Below are 15457 nucleotides of genomic sequence, written 5' to 3' on the forward strand. Positions count from 1 at the left end.
TAAAACTTTACAAACCCTAGATCTCTAAACCCTATAAACCCTAAATTATTTCTAGATGGATGTTATATTTAATATTATGCAAGTTGAAATGGGTTGTGTTACATTCATATCAACCCAACATGACTCGTTTATTAAGCGTATCAAATGGGTTGAGTTAGGTCAACCTGTCTTATTAACAAGTCGGGTTAGGGTTGAGGGATCATGACACGATTATTAAATGGGTCGGGTTAGGGTTGAGCCGTTTAGTTGAATACCCGTACCTTGACACGATACAAACCCGACATGCTAACCCGAATTAATAGCCCTAGAAAGAATCCTTTTAAACTTCTTATATACATATATATTTTATTAGATGTGAAAATCTAATCACTAGATTGTATATTTTTATTATATTTTTCATACTTACAAAATTTCAAGAAAATAAAAAATCAATAACTACGTCATCAATCAAATATTTAAAGTTCAAATTTTTTTGACATAAAATTATGCATAAAAAATAAATTAATTAATTAAATAATAAATAATATTCAATTTAAATAAAATTTAACATACATATTAAGAATATGTAAATTCTCATCCAATATATATATAAAGAATTGGATGGATTTCTCTCCTTTGTCCTTATCTCTTTCAACTTACAAATAAAGATGCCCTTGTAGTAGCAGACGTGTCCTTCAATTTTAGGATTTTGAAGTACTATCATTTTACGCTTTAACTTTAACTCTCAAATATATAAATAGAAAAAACTATGTGTCCTACTCTTTTAAAATTTTGAAATATTACCTTTTAAGGATTGAGATCAAGTGTAATGAGCTTTAAGAATTTTATAGTACTATTGTTTTACGTTTTAAAGGTTGAAATCAAGTGTAATATTTGATACAATTAGTATGAATGATTGAAATTTAAAATTGCAAAAAGAAACTTTAAAACTCAACTATTAAATATAAAAAAAAATGAGTAAAAGTAAATAAAAGTAAAAAAAAGAAGAAGATAATGTTATGAGTGGATTGGGATGAATTGCAGGTGTAATTGCAGTTGCATCTCAATCCCACGCTTTAACACTATCTCTCGAACATAGATAGAAAAAACTCGATTTCCAGTACCAGGTTATTACAATATACGACAAAGACACGTGGGCAAAACACGAGCTGACATGAATGAAGCAAACGCAAACGCAAACGCAAACGCAAGTACAAAACCAGAGACAGTCACAGAGAGTTCCATTTTGTTAAATCAGTCAGACAATAAAACAAAAAATCCATGAGACTTTCCACCATGTTTTCCTTACAAAATCATTACTCATCAGCAATCAAGACCTTCCCTCACTCCTCAGCTTTCTTCTCATCACCTACCACCAATTCTTTTCCTCTCCAAACCAAATCCCGGAACTTTGTTTCCCTCAAGGAATCTTCATTTCCTGGGAAATCAATCTCCACCAACCCACGACAGCTCTGCGTCATGGGCTCTAAATCATCTGACGATGGATTCAACCAGCCTAGCTTTCAGGTGAGATCACACTTTAATATATAGTTCTGTGCGGTTGAGTTTGTTTTTCTTTTCAAATTGAAAAACAAAAGCCCAGTTTGATATATATATATATATATATATATATATGTATATATTGCTTTTTGTTTGAATTTATTGATTCCCTACCGTATGGCTGAAGATATAAAGGAAAAGAATTAAGCGGTTTTAGTTAGCTCTACTGGTCATCAAGAAGGAATTAGGATTACACCTTAAGAAAAAAAGGAAACACATTGATGTTTGGACTTATAATTAATAACCCATTTTTCCTAGTTCAAATTTATTTGAGGCCCACTAGGTTTCATGTGCAGCTTAGTGCATTTTATTTTTTGGGTCATAATTGCTCAGAATATAAACCAAATAGAAAGGTGAGGAGGATAATGTTAGTTTGCACAACATTCATAAAAAGAAAAAAGAATTGTTGTTTTTGCAACAGAATTGTGCAGGAACCTAAAAAAAAAAAACCAATATTATTGGTTGTACCTACTTTAGATAATTTGATTCTATGTAATGTACACTTGATTAAAGCCCAAATGGCTTAGAAAGTTGGGTCCAGGTGATCTGGTAAACTATTATTATACCCAAATGCAGAGTGATATAGACATTGTCAAATTAGGAACAAACCTAAGCTTACAACTTTTTATGTTGCTTTTATTTGCATTGTTACTTTTTAAAAAAAAAAACTTTTTATGATGCTTTTTTGCCAGGTTGGCTTAAATAGGATTTTTAGTTCATAATTTGTTTATGTCTATCTTATTCTTCCAGATTGATATGTCTATGTTGCAGGGAGGTGAATCATTTTTAAGGAGTGTGCTGGCAAGCATGGAAACAGTGTACTTAAATAGGAACCCCACAGCAAAAGCAATCTTGGAGCTTGTTCAGTCTGTGGACAGTGACCATATTTTCTATGATCATCTTGCATTTAGGACATTTGGGGTATTCTTAATTATCTTTAATTTTATACTTGGAATAAATTTTCTCTGTTACTCACTGGTTGCAAGGCTTATCTATCACTGATCTTTCTACATTTCATTGCTTCCTATTAGTATTAGGCTTGTAGACGATATATTTTCCATATGAACGACATTTTTGTCTTAATATTTATACAAATACAATTACTTAAATAAGCTGTTGTGAGATGGAAATTCATCTAATGCTCAAACATATGGGCACATATGTATTTACTGAAAAAGTCATGTTAATGATGGAGGAAACGGAGTATGATTTTGGATAGAACATAGTGATAGAAAATAATACATTTGGTCTCTTTCAATTAATCTAATGAGGATCCGTAGCCAATACCAAAGTTTTGAGAGTAAAGAATTGTTATTATGTTGTTACCTATCAAAAAAAAAAGTTATTATGTTGTTGTGTAGTTGCATTGGGATAAAATTGTTTGCATTCTGTGTTATAATGCACAATTTGTCTTTATTTTGGAACATATTAGGTGAACGGCTATGGGATTGACTCCATAGCTAAGTTTTTCCTCGATTTTGGCTATACACAACGGGAGGAGTTGAGGTTTCCTGCAAAGAAACTGAAAGCACTGTGGTTTTCCCCTCCCAGTATTCCCCTCCCTGGTGGTGGTAGTCGAGTCAATGGGCCTTTACCAAGAGTATTTATATCAGAGCTTCTTGTAGATCAGATGAGTAATCAGACTCAGGTATGTCCTAGGGACTATTCTTAATGAAGAAATAATCTGCATCACTTAGGCTCCTAGTGATTTTGTGACTATTCTTGTGGACCAGGTCTCTCTCCTTTTTCTTTCTTTTTTTTGCTAAAATTTCCTTCTCAAAGCTTAGTGAAAATAAATAGCATGTTATGTTCGTGTTTTCTATTGTTTCTCAAATCCCTTGTTATGTCATGTCTTTCTCTGATTTGGCATACTCTTCTACTGTTTTATGGATACTTGATATCCCTATGCTGCCTTATTAATTATTGTAGTGTTCTGTGTTTTTTGGGAAGAAGGTTGGTGAAACTACTTCTGGAAGTTTATGATGACGCTTTAAGATTTGTTATACATGGTTTTCACTGACCGTCAAAATCCTGCTACTTTAATAGAATGAAAATGCTTTATCTCAATGTCAAAATCCAACATCTAATTATTCTACTGATTTAAATTTCCAAAATTTGTGAGTTCTTTTTACTTTTGTTGCTACCATCCATCAACTGCGCTTTAAAATATATATATATATATATATATACCCTCACATGCGAATTACTTCAACAGTAAATATATCAGTTACATTGCTGTTATAACTTTTTCTTTCTGCATTCAGGATATAATTAGGAAATACACTGAAATAGCTGGCAGTGGAAAAAATCATGCAGCTCTTGCAAGTTCCCTGGGATCTCTAACATGGGGAAAACCCTTATATTCAGAATTCCAACAATTGGCAAGGTACTTGTTTGTCTGTGTATGCAGCACTGTTTATATGAACAAATATTTGACCTTTTTGGATAGGATCATTACATAAATTTATGCACACATAAGCATAATGGCATCCTATAGCCTAGGCGCAAAGAGAAAATACTCATCTGATTGAAGTTATCGCACAATTTAAAAAAACATAGCACAATAAATTTGAAAACAAATATTAATAGACAATATGACAATCATGTGATCAGCTAATTACATAAAATTAAAACTATTGTTTTATATAATTCTCTTGTGATTTACAAAATTTACACAACAAAGATATTTGATAGTCATGATCAAAATGATGTACATCGTTGAATCAAAATATACCTAAACAGAAAAAACCAAAAGGCACTAGAATGGTAAGTAGTGACTTTTATGCCTAACAGATATTTTAGATGTCTTATTCTCGAATTTTTTATGAGGAATTGAGGGGTGGGTTTAATATACACAAAAAATTATTTGCATTGTATCACACCATAAATTTGGTCTTTGTATAACAAATTCAAGGTCCATATCAATAGCATAAAGGTTTAACAGTTAAATTCAGTAAGTTTTTAAAATAAAAGGGAAAAAACACTTTTTTTGCACTTTGTGCTTATTGAAAGCGCTAAAAAAAGTACATATAATGTGCAAATTTTCCAAAGGCACTTTGCTTTAGGTGCAAAAAGCATTTAAGGCTAGGCACACTTTTCCCATTACTTTAGGCATTATATTTTTGGTTTGGACTTCATTATCTGGAAATAGTACATCTTGATTTATATATTTGGGACCTTACCTTCCATCTTGAAAGGCTTCTGTTTCGTTTTTGGATATGTAGGGAAAGTGAATATGCGGCATGGACCCTTGTCAATGGGTATGCACTGAACCATGTCACTATTTCCACTCATCAACTAAAATCTCACTTAAGAGATATCAAAAGTCTCAATCAGTTCATTGAAGAAAATGGGTTCAAGTTGAATTCTGAAGGGGGAGTTCTGAAAGGTTTGCTACCTAATCTCTAACTGTATTTTCATTTTCTTTTTCCAATTTCCTTATTTTGCTTCAAAGCAAAGTTTATGCAGTGATGTGCTAGTCACTCTTGTTAAAATAAATAAGTGAATGTTGTTTGATGAGAAAAAAATATAGGAAAAGAAACGTACATGAATATGCAGGTAAATGTTGATTTGCTTGTAAAATACGTGACTGGAATTTGGTGCCCTGTCTTGTCAACTGAATTGATGCACAATGGAAGTAGGCAGATATTTAAAATTTATTAAGAGAATCACTATCAATCTAATTAAAACTTATATACATAGTGATGTGCTAGTCGCTGTTAGTAGAATAAATAATTGAATGCTGTTTATTTATGCACATGAATCTGTTATATGAGCTACGTCTTGTTCTCTTTATAAATAATTGATGCAAATTGAAACTAAGCATTTAAAAAATATGTTAAAATTTATTAAGAGAACATCACTATAAATCTAATTGAGGTATTCCTGTGTTGTTGCTATATAACCATATTGAAGTCTAAGGCTGGAGACGATGATTATATGACTATTTTTTTTTTTTTTTGGTTACTAGTGAGCCCTGATGGCCTTCTGCTACAAAGCTCAACTGTAGCAGATTCAGTTTCTTTCCAATTTGCTGATGGCATCACTGAATCAGTTCCCTGTTCATATATTGAGTTTGCTGAACGCCTGGTGCTGCCTCAATATAAAAATATACCTGAGATTGAGGTAACTAACCTTTTTTTTTTTTTTTTTCAATTTGACATCTTGGTTTAGATTTTATGTTCTGAGATTGATGACAGAAAAATAAATAATTCAAGACCAATTACGAACTTAGCCCTAGATTATTGAGTCCAATGGTTTGACTACACAAACTCCTCTTATAATGGTTAATCCGCTGAGTGATCATCAAGAATTTGCCTTGTCACTCTTGCATCGGGGTCTAATTTTCTCTTTGTTGCCCAAGTTCCAACTGCTTATATTATCTACTTGGATAGGTTAAAGAGTTCCATAGGCGAGATGGATTTGAGGTTGGAAATGCTGACAAGATCTTTGAGAGCACATCCAAGGAACAGCTGACCAGGAAGGCTGCATGAGATACAAAATGAAGTCTTTTAGCATGATGCAGTTAATTCACTCTCGGGGGGAAATAAGGGTTTGGTTCATCTAAGTGGAGGATCCAAAAAAGTGGTCTTCAAGTCTCAGATGTTAATATAAATGTATATTTCAACATTAAGTTCAAGGAGTTTGGTGTGTAGATTGCTTATTTCATAATAAAAGGAAGGAAGTTCAATTCAAATTTAACAGTTACTACATTGCAAAATAATAGTTTTCTACTTTGAACCATTGTAGAAATTATTTTGTACAGAGTGTTTTACACATTCCTCACATAAATGTAGATTCTACATAGATTCTTCTCACATGTGAAATCTACATTTATGTGAGAAGGTGTATTACACCCGTTGTAGTTGGAGAATTTATTCACTCCTACAGGAGGAGTCCTCTCTCCTCTCACAGGAAATAGGGCCCCTGTATGGGACTCATGGTAGGGCCCACTCCCCTTGTGAGAGGAGGGAAGACTTCTCCTATAGAAGTGAATAATTTCTCGTATAAACTGGAGATCTTGGTATTTTACCATTATTATGGTACAAAAACACTTGCCTTTCCCAGTCCATGTTTAGAGTTCTCCATTCCACCCCCCATAAAATAAAGAATAACAAAAATGATGACGACAACAACAACAATCATGGTTAATTCTTAAATTGTGAAGATAGTTATGGATCATTGGATCTTGAACAAAGACTCGGTCATATGTATTTTTTTTCTCCATTATTTCATTATATCTAAAGTCATACCCTTAAAACAAAGAATTAAGTGCAAGAAATTAGTCACTTTATGAGTTTTGAAAAAAAAAAAAAAAAAATTTTGGTTGCAAGTTAGAGAGAAAACCCAAGTTCTCCTCAAAAAAAAAAAAAAAAAAAAAAATAGGTAATGTCACTAAATCACAAAACTTGTGACAATTTTTTGACCTTATTTTTCATTTATCTTTTTTTTTTTTTTTTTTTCTTCTTAATGACTAGGAGAAAGAAGTAAGAACAGTTGCTGCTGTGGATGATGCAGCTACTTCCCAAAGTCCATCTTCTGAGGTGTGTTGATGTGCCAGAAACTTTGGGTAACACGCATCAATAATAAAATTTCCATAAACTTGGTCACTGTGCAATTGTGATTACGATGGTGTGTGGTTGCTCTTTTATTTTTGGCCCCAGAGGCTAAAAATGAATGAACTTTGTTGACAAAGATAAGGAAAACATCAGTGTCACCCTCTCATATACGTCCCTTTGTGCTAGCAAAGTCTGAGCAGAGTATAAATCCATCTAATCATACAGGTCAGTGAGCAATTTGAGGCTTATCTGTACTTTATGATTATTAAAATTTAACAGAAGTTTTCGGTGGTGATGGAAACACAATTTTTTTAATCAAAATTATTGATATAATCAGTTTGGATTAGAATAATATCACTTTTACTTGGTCTCTTGCTGATGCCTTTAATTATGCATTATCACAAAAAATGGTGACAGTTAAAAAATTGGTAAAAATGTTATGTCTTAGGTTTATTATTATTATTTTTATATAAAAAAAATCCAAATAAAGATTTGACTAGCCAAAAACCATGACCAAGCAGAACAAGGCCCCTATCTATCTCCAACATCTGCCATCAAGTCAGATGGGAATCAACCACATCCTATTACAGTTGAAAACCCACTAGTAGGCTAAAACAATGGGCAGAAAAAAGTAAAAACTTAGCAAAATCTGCTTTATATGAGACACAATAGCTACAATTGTCCAAGTCAGGAAGATTGGAGGGTCTTTGATGGGATGTATGTAACACATTTTATGCATCATCACCTTCTTCAAGGATGATATTAGGAAAATCCAACACATTTGTATTTAAGGGTTCTCTCTGACCAGCGCCGTGTCAAACTTTAACATATTGTGAAGTGATGATTTGATTGCTTTTTACTAAATACTAGTAGTTGGACTATGTGTAAGTGAAAGTAAATTTTTTCCTCAATTACAAATCTTACCAAATACAAGTAAATTTTTTCCTCAATTACAAATCTTACCAAATACGGGCAAGTTATTCGAGTTATTCTAGAATTACAACCAATTGCATACTCATTTTCATAACTATCTTATGTGACAGACTATGACTTATTGTTTATTGCTTTCACATAAACTCATCATTTTTTTCTCACCACTCTTATAATTGTAAAAATGAGTGTGAAATTAGTTGTGCACCTAAAATTTTTCAATACAGGTCATAGTAAACAAGAAGACATTATGGGGCTGATCTGAGGAGACAGAGTGATGGTAGCTAGACCCACGCAGGAAGACAAGAAGGTGTTAGCATTGTGTGCCTGGTATCAAGGCTACAGCAGGAAAACAAGGTGTTATGCCTCGTAACAAGGCTACCCTGACTGGACATAAGTCCCACCATCCCAATTCAATTCGTGTGCCTTTTGGATGACCTTTTTCTTTTATCCCCTAAAATTTATTTGTTTATATTTGCTCAAAATGACAAAAATACAATTATGCCTTAAAAAAAATAAAGCTTTAAAGAACTGTACAAAAACACATAAGCCAACAGGGAAGGAAAAAAACTAATCCGAACACAAATGAGCTGATAGTTCCCCAAGGACTCGATTGCCGTGGTAAAGGGGCAAGGTGCCATCTTATTTACACATCCTCAATCTCGTCATAAGGGGCCCTCAGTTATATTCACAACAATTTGTATCAGTAATCCATATAAAGCTGTGTAAAAAACAATGCTGTATTTGTTTGCAGTCTGTCTACATGCTACAGGCTTACAGGGTTTATATTATCAGATACACACCATTCCTGACCATAAAACACAGCAGACTTGTATTAATCAAGAATGAAATGAAAAGAAGACCAAAAAAGGGGGGAAAAAAGAGAGAGGGGCGGGGGATGGGGGAGTGTAATACACTTTTAACATTAAAAAACAAACTGAAGATACATTGGTTGAGATAAGACATTTTGCTCAACAAGCTTTCACTTGCCCTTACATTCTCCCCCGCAGGGAGTTCACCACTCTAAACACATCATCAAAGCAAACATGTTTCTGTGTTGCTTTTTTTCAGTTGTCTAAGAACAAATGCTTTAGCAGAAGATACATCTATACTGAAGAAGAGGGAAAAAGGAAGCCAATGGGGTGGAGAAAAGAAACAGATATTACCAAAGCGAATGCTATGGTTTACCATTGGGTTTTGGGGATTGAAAAGTGTAATGATGGTGATACGGAGAAGCATGGGAACTATTTATGGAAAGGCTCCTCTGCTGCTGCCCATTCCTTGAAAAGGATCCTCCTTGTGTTCGGATGCCATTTCTAGCATTTGGGCTGGACCCCACGCGGTCAGCTTGCATGGTCTGGAAATAATATGATGAGCTTGCCATGTCCTTAAGGTTTGGCAGTGGTTTTAAGACTTCAACAACTTCACTCATCAGGGGTCTGGCTTTTGGATCCCGACTAAGGCAGTGAGCAGCCAGTTGCGCAGCTTTTTGGGCTCCTTTAATTGAAAAGTGACCTTCAAGCCGAGGGTCTATCAACCGGTAGAATCTTCTTCTCTCTCCTAGATGTGGCCGAGCCCATTCCACTAGATTATGTTCACCATTAGGTCGGTTTTTGTCCATGGATCTTCTGCCAGTCAGCATTTCAAGTAGAACCACACCAAAACTGTAGACATCACTCCTTGATGTAAGATGTCCTATAACAAAAACAAGGGTAAGCATTTATTGCATCTCAGAATTTTGGCATGTATTAAAGAGTTTCACACACAAATAATGAAAGTCTAATTACTACATGCTCGGGACACCAAATGACTGACCATAGGGGCCAGTGAAATACATTTATTAGCTAAAGGCAAATAGTGGAGATACCATAGATCTATGCTCAACCATTGAGGTGATGAACCCTAGATTTGACTAAACCAGGCCCTAAAGGGTATATCAGCTTCTAGCCAACCTATAATACTAGAAAAAATGCAATAGGGCCTAATGCAACAAGTTACTATACTTTTTTTTCAGTAAATAAAAGGAATCCAAGTGCTTTAAGCTTCCTATCAATTAGGGAAATTCATATGCAACAAACACTAGCATTGTTTGCATAGGCATTCAATGGCAATTGCTGAAGGATGGCCCTTTAACATATACAATGCCAGGTTAGATAAATATCTGTAAAAGAATTAACATGCAATAAAAATTGGTCTTTGCACCTTCTATGTCTTAATTTTATCTTTTATGTAAAAATTTGAGGCAATTCGTAGTCAGACTCATAAAAAAATAAATATATTAGAACAGTTACATGACAAATATAAAATACATAGTCATACAAAGGACAAATCACAATCCATCTTACTCATTCAACCAGAATGTGTATAATGCATGCATGCATTAAACTCAGAAAAAGGGGAGAGAGGGAAAGGAGGGGGGCTGTTAGATGAATTTCAAAAAACTTACCTGTCATGACGTATTCTGGGGCTGCATAACCGTAGGTTCCCATCACACGGGTAGAAACATGGGTCTTGTCACCCTCAGGACCATCTTTGGCAAGTCCAAAATCAGAAAGTTTCGCATTGTAGTCCTGAAATAACTTGTGTTATTAAATTGATAAATGATATTAAGGGTAAACAATTGTAATATTGCTTTCGTTTAGGTCACATACTGCATCTAACAGGATGTTGGAGGTTTTAAAATCACGATATATAACTGGTCTTTCTGCTTCCTCATGAAGAAAAGCAAGACCCTTTGCAGCACCTAGTGCAATTTTCATCCTAATGGACCATGGAAGAGGCAGGGATCCTGAGTACAAAAATAATTGATACAAAAGGACATCAAATAAGGTTGCAATCTAGAAAGAAGAATAATATCACAAAGCAGCAACTGCTAATAAGTCTACACTCAGCCAAATAACAGTCATAATTGTAACATGTTCCATGGAGCAGAGATGAGATTCCACAATTCTCTTAAATAGGAAGCATGATGTGGATAGACTACAGCACATTAAGAACTAGCTTTTGGAAAACCCAGTGGCATATATATTATGCAGAGATGTATTAAATCTGCATTCAAGATTCTTAAAATTGCTCATCCTAAGCTCCTCTCTCTCTTAAAGTAATAAGATCATTCCACAATGGTGAAGCTATCTTTACCATAAAAACTACTACCAGATTGGAGAACTTTTATCTCCATATTAATATCTGCAGAGTATTTGAGAAGGACCGTCCTAATCCTCTCACAGATTCAGTCCAAATTTCCTAATTCATAATTTCGAATAACCAACTCTAATACAATGTCCATGGAAGGATCTCCAGAAAAGGTAAACGAATTCTCAAACAAACAATAAATTCAACTGCAATATGGTGCTACTCCACTAGAAGTTACTGCTATTTATGTAGCGATAACTCTATCTCCTAATTGATACTACCAAAACTCAGAGGTACCTTGCTTCCATTTTGTTTTGTTTTCTACTTATGACTTCCATCCAATTGAACCCATCACATGCAAGGTTTCCACCAGAAACAAAATATATGAGAAAGAAAATACATTTCTTGCCTGTTTGATATCAAAAATTTTAAAAATAATATGCTCATGTCTTTGTAAGCAATCACCCTTTCTATGGAAGGAAACATGTCATAATCATGAGTAACCAGAATTAGGTAACAAAATGACTATGAGAACTGAGTAGCATTAAAATCCACCTACAAGCATATGGGTCCTGAAGAATCTAACATTCATAATCCAAAACTGAAAGAGTGGAAGAAAAAAGCCAATTAAACTGTCAAAAATGCAGTTACATACTTCTAAATAGATGGTTTTCCAAGCTCCCTCGAGGCATGAACTCATATACTAGCAGCCTTTGATCATCTTCAATGCAGTAACCAATAAGCTTGACCAGATTAGGATGAACCAGATCACCAAGAAAATTCACTTCAGCCTATTACACAAGATGAGGAAAATAGATGAAATATAATAAGAAAAACATCAATAAATTCGGGCAAAGAAAGAGAGGAGAAAATTGTTGTTGAAATTTCATAAATGAAAAGTAATTAGGAAAGTTACAAACCAGCCATTCTTTATGACCCTGAAGCCCATCATGGTTCAGAGTTTTTACAGCAACAGTAAGCCCTGTGCCAGGTTTCACCGGAGCAGTTCCATTTTCTTCAATCCACCCCTTGAACACACAACCAAAACCTCCTTCACCCAGAAGACTTTCAGGTCTAAAATTTCTTGTTGCCAACTTAAGATCATTAAATGAGAATTTTCGCAGACGAGAAGCAACTTTAAGCTCTTCTTCAAGCTTGGAAGTGGATGAATTACTTTCTGCATTACTAGTGGTTGAGGATGGGACAATTGGAGCTGCAGGTTGGTCTCTGCTTGTATCATTGGTTGATTTACTTTCAGCTGAACAGAGCAAAGAACCAACATATAAGAATACAAACTAACATAAATGAATAAGCCAGGCAGGTAGACATCACGCATTACAAAACTTTGTAACAATGAGCAAATCAGATTTAAGCAAACATAACAAATTAATATTAGTAGTGATTCTGGAAGAGAGTTTGAGAGTATGAAGTTTCCAACAGAAAACCATAATAAACATAAGACAAATATATGAAATATGGTGTAACATAATTAGATGTATCTGACACTAGAGGAGTGGCAAGGGAGAAAGAGAGAGCACTGGATAATAAAAAGAATCTAAACATTTATTTGACTTGATTAGGAAATATTTGCTTGAAGTATAAGCCCCGCCTGGATTTAAACACATTGCCTTCCCTCCATGGAATTATGCATAGGCCTGAAAGCAAGCACTCACACACTTGTGACAATCTTAGGCAGATTACAGTTTCTTTCAGGATTAGAGGAGCTCCACTTTTGGGTTTGCTTTCTGCTTCTGGGATATCAAGTGCAGCTCTTATTACCTTCTACTCAGAGATTAACCCCTCTACTTATCCTTGATCATGTTGATAACCAGATACAAAGCAGAATAGAGATTTACCCAAGACCAGAAACAACCAAGGCCATACCAGGTGTGCTTATGAAAGAAAGAAAGAAAGGAAGAAGATGAAAAAAGAAGAAGAAGAAGAAGAAGAAGAAGAAGAAGAAGAAGAAGTTTCCATATTAGCTCATAAGTCATAACTAGCGAGGTTTTATTTATTGACCTTGACCCTGATGCAGCTATTTTATTAGCACCCTAAACCCAGCCTCACGTTTCACAGTGTTTCTACATATTCTCCACTAATTAATTGCACAATATTCTGAGCAAATCAGTCCCAATCACGATAATAATTACATGAGCAAAACATGCAGTAGTTAGTTAAAAATGGACTTGAACCACAAGACATGCTAAAATAGAAACAAAAATAAGACATCCAAGTGAAATCAAATCAAACATAACTAGAACTGTGAAACCAGAAACATATAATTACTAAAAAACAAGGGAGAACATCATAACCTAGTAAAAAACAAAGTTCTCCCAAAAAGATAAGCAGAAGTTACCATAATGAGTAGTGGTTCCACTGATTGAGCTATCCACTTTGGATCTTGAAGAAATGCAGCTCCCAAGAAACCTTAGCCTAACCCAACACCCAATTTCTTCATCTTCCACACCACCTTTAGCTTCCACCACTTCCTTCTTCTTCTTCTTCTTCACAACCTTTGATTTTCCCACTTCCCAACTCTCCACTTTACCATTCTCACCACCCAATCCCATCTCTCTCTCAATAACCCCTAAACACTCAAACCCAACACACCATCACAGCCTTCTCATCTCTCCCCACCCCCAACCACAACCGGTAGTCAATCTTCCTTAACCAACAAAAACCCACCTAGAAAATTACCATATACCACTAAAAAATTTCACCTTTTTGGCTTTTTCCCACTTAGGCTGACAATATTAGAAAAACCCAGATGGGAAAACAGCTAGATCACAAGGTAAAGATCAAATTTTTGACTAAAATTTTGAAAACCCAAAATTGATCAACTTGTGGAAATTATGTAGAAGAAGAAGAAGAAGAAAAAAGTACTTAACTTAAACCAGAGAGAAGCAACAAATCTCAGTGGAACCCAGAAATGTCTGCTCAAAGATACAGAAATCTCAGACAAGGACTCTTCTACAAGCTGACCCGTTTAAAGCTAGAAAGAGAAGAAAATTTGGAAAAAAAATAAATAGTATCACTTACATAATAATACTATGAATTATCGATTCTCTTTCTTTCTCTCTCTCTCTCTCTCTCTCTGTCTTTTTTTTATTAAATCGAATCGAGAAGACTAGGAAAAAGCAAAGCTAGCTGCCCGGAGATTAACGGGTAGTGTGGTTTAGCTGCCCAAACTGCCCGTTGTATGGTTCACTGGGAGTGACTGGACAGTGGAGTGGACAGGGCATTAAGCTTAGGATTTAAATAATTTTCCCTGATTTTTATTAGATTAAGAGTACCTGTGGTCCACTGAATTGAGATTACGATAGGAATTGTAATCTTTATTATTGGGAATAAAATATGTTGTAATGTAATAACTAAATTTATTTATTAATTTTTTTTTTTTTGAGGGGAACCTATTTATTAATTTGGTTGTGAGTTATAACATTAGAATGAAACTTAACATTTATATTAGGAAATTTCTTACTTGTACAATTATATCTCCTTAAAATTTATTATTTTTAAATTTAAGGGAGATATGTGTTATTTTTTATGATTTTTTATTTTTATAATTGTTAGATATATATGGAAAGTTTATTTACTTGGAAATATATTAAGTTTTGAAATTATTACACTTACTAAGAAATAGCTAATACAACCTTTTAAAGATGAATAATTATTCCTCATTTTGAATACTAGCTATTCATAAGGAATGATTATTCCTTGTAATAAAAACATAACCAAACTAAAGAATAACTAAACTATAGAAATAATTATTACATTACAGAGTCTATTACAGTCTACCAAACATGCCATAAATAATTACACTTTCTTACTTAAACTATGAATACCAAAATTAGTATCGACACGAGGTAAATTGCTAATTTTTTCTTAAATTATGAATACCCTAATTATTATCGACACAAGGTAATTTACTAATTTTTAATATACTATAGAAGATATTGTTCAATTTTAGTGTTTCGTGGGGAAATTGAAGTGTGCACTATTGTTCAATTTGCTATTGTCGTAATATATTATATGTTGATAATTTATAAAGACTCTATCAGAGCTCACAAACTTTTTTTTGGATTATTCCTAAGCTCTTGACTAGGTTTTATTCGGGTGAGAAAAAATGGCTTGAAGCATATAAGTAGTCAACATCTTGAACCATTCCATATACGAGTTTTCTCAACAAATAATAATAATAATAATTCCTTATATGAGCTAAAAACAATCTAGACGCATATGTATTGTTTTAGGCTATATCTATTGAAAGAGGATTAGATAATAATCAATTTATCCAT

General features: G+C 34.0%; 2 protein-coding genes across 2 annotated transcripts; one reads left to right on the plus strand and one right to left on the minus strand.

The window, feature by feature from the left end:
* The first annotated feature begins 1053 nt into the window (after window positions 1-1053).
* On the plus strand, window positions 1054-6242 carry LOC115982896. The gene is made up of 7 exons (XM_031105648.1): window positions 1054-1506; window positions 2311-2460; window positions 2972-3187; window positions 3804-3925; window positions 4764-4927; window positions 5510-5664; window positions 5934-6242. Exons 1-7 carry the CDS (start codon window positions 1261-1263, stop codon window positions 6030-6032), a joined length of 1152 nt encoding a protein of 383 aa, XP_030961508.1. The 5' UTR covers window positions 1054-1260; the 3' UTR covers window positions 6033-6242.
* A 2499-nt stretch (window positions 6243-8741) lies between these two features.
* Window positions 8742-14255, minus strand: LOC115982898 (probable serine/threonine-protein kinase PIX7). Its single transcript, XM_031105649.1, has 6 exons — window positions 13516-14255; window positions 12080-12417; window positions 11815-11950; window positions 10679-10815; window positions 10474-10597; window positions 8742-9722 (listed from the first exon to the last, which is right to left on the minus strand). Exons 1-6 carry the CDS (start codon window positions 13727-13729, stop codon window positions 9205-9207), a joined length of 1467 nt encoding a protein of 488 aa, XP_030961509.1. The 5' UTR covers window positions 13730-14255; the 3' UTR covers window positions 8742-9204.
* Window positions 14256-15457: the final 1202 nt, after the last annotated feature.

Source organism: Quercus lobata, chromosome 3 (assembly GCF_001633185.2).
Source record: "Quercus lobata isolate SW786 chromosome 3, ValleyOak3.0 Primary Assembly, whole genome shotgun sequence".
Classification (NCBI taxonomy): Eukaryota; Viridiplantae; Streptophyta; class Magnoliopsida; order Fagales; family Fagaceae; genus Quercus; species Quercus lobata.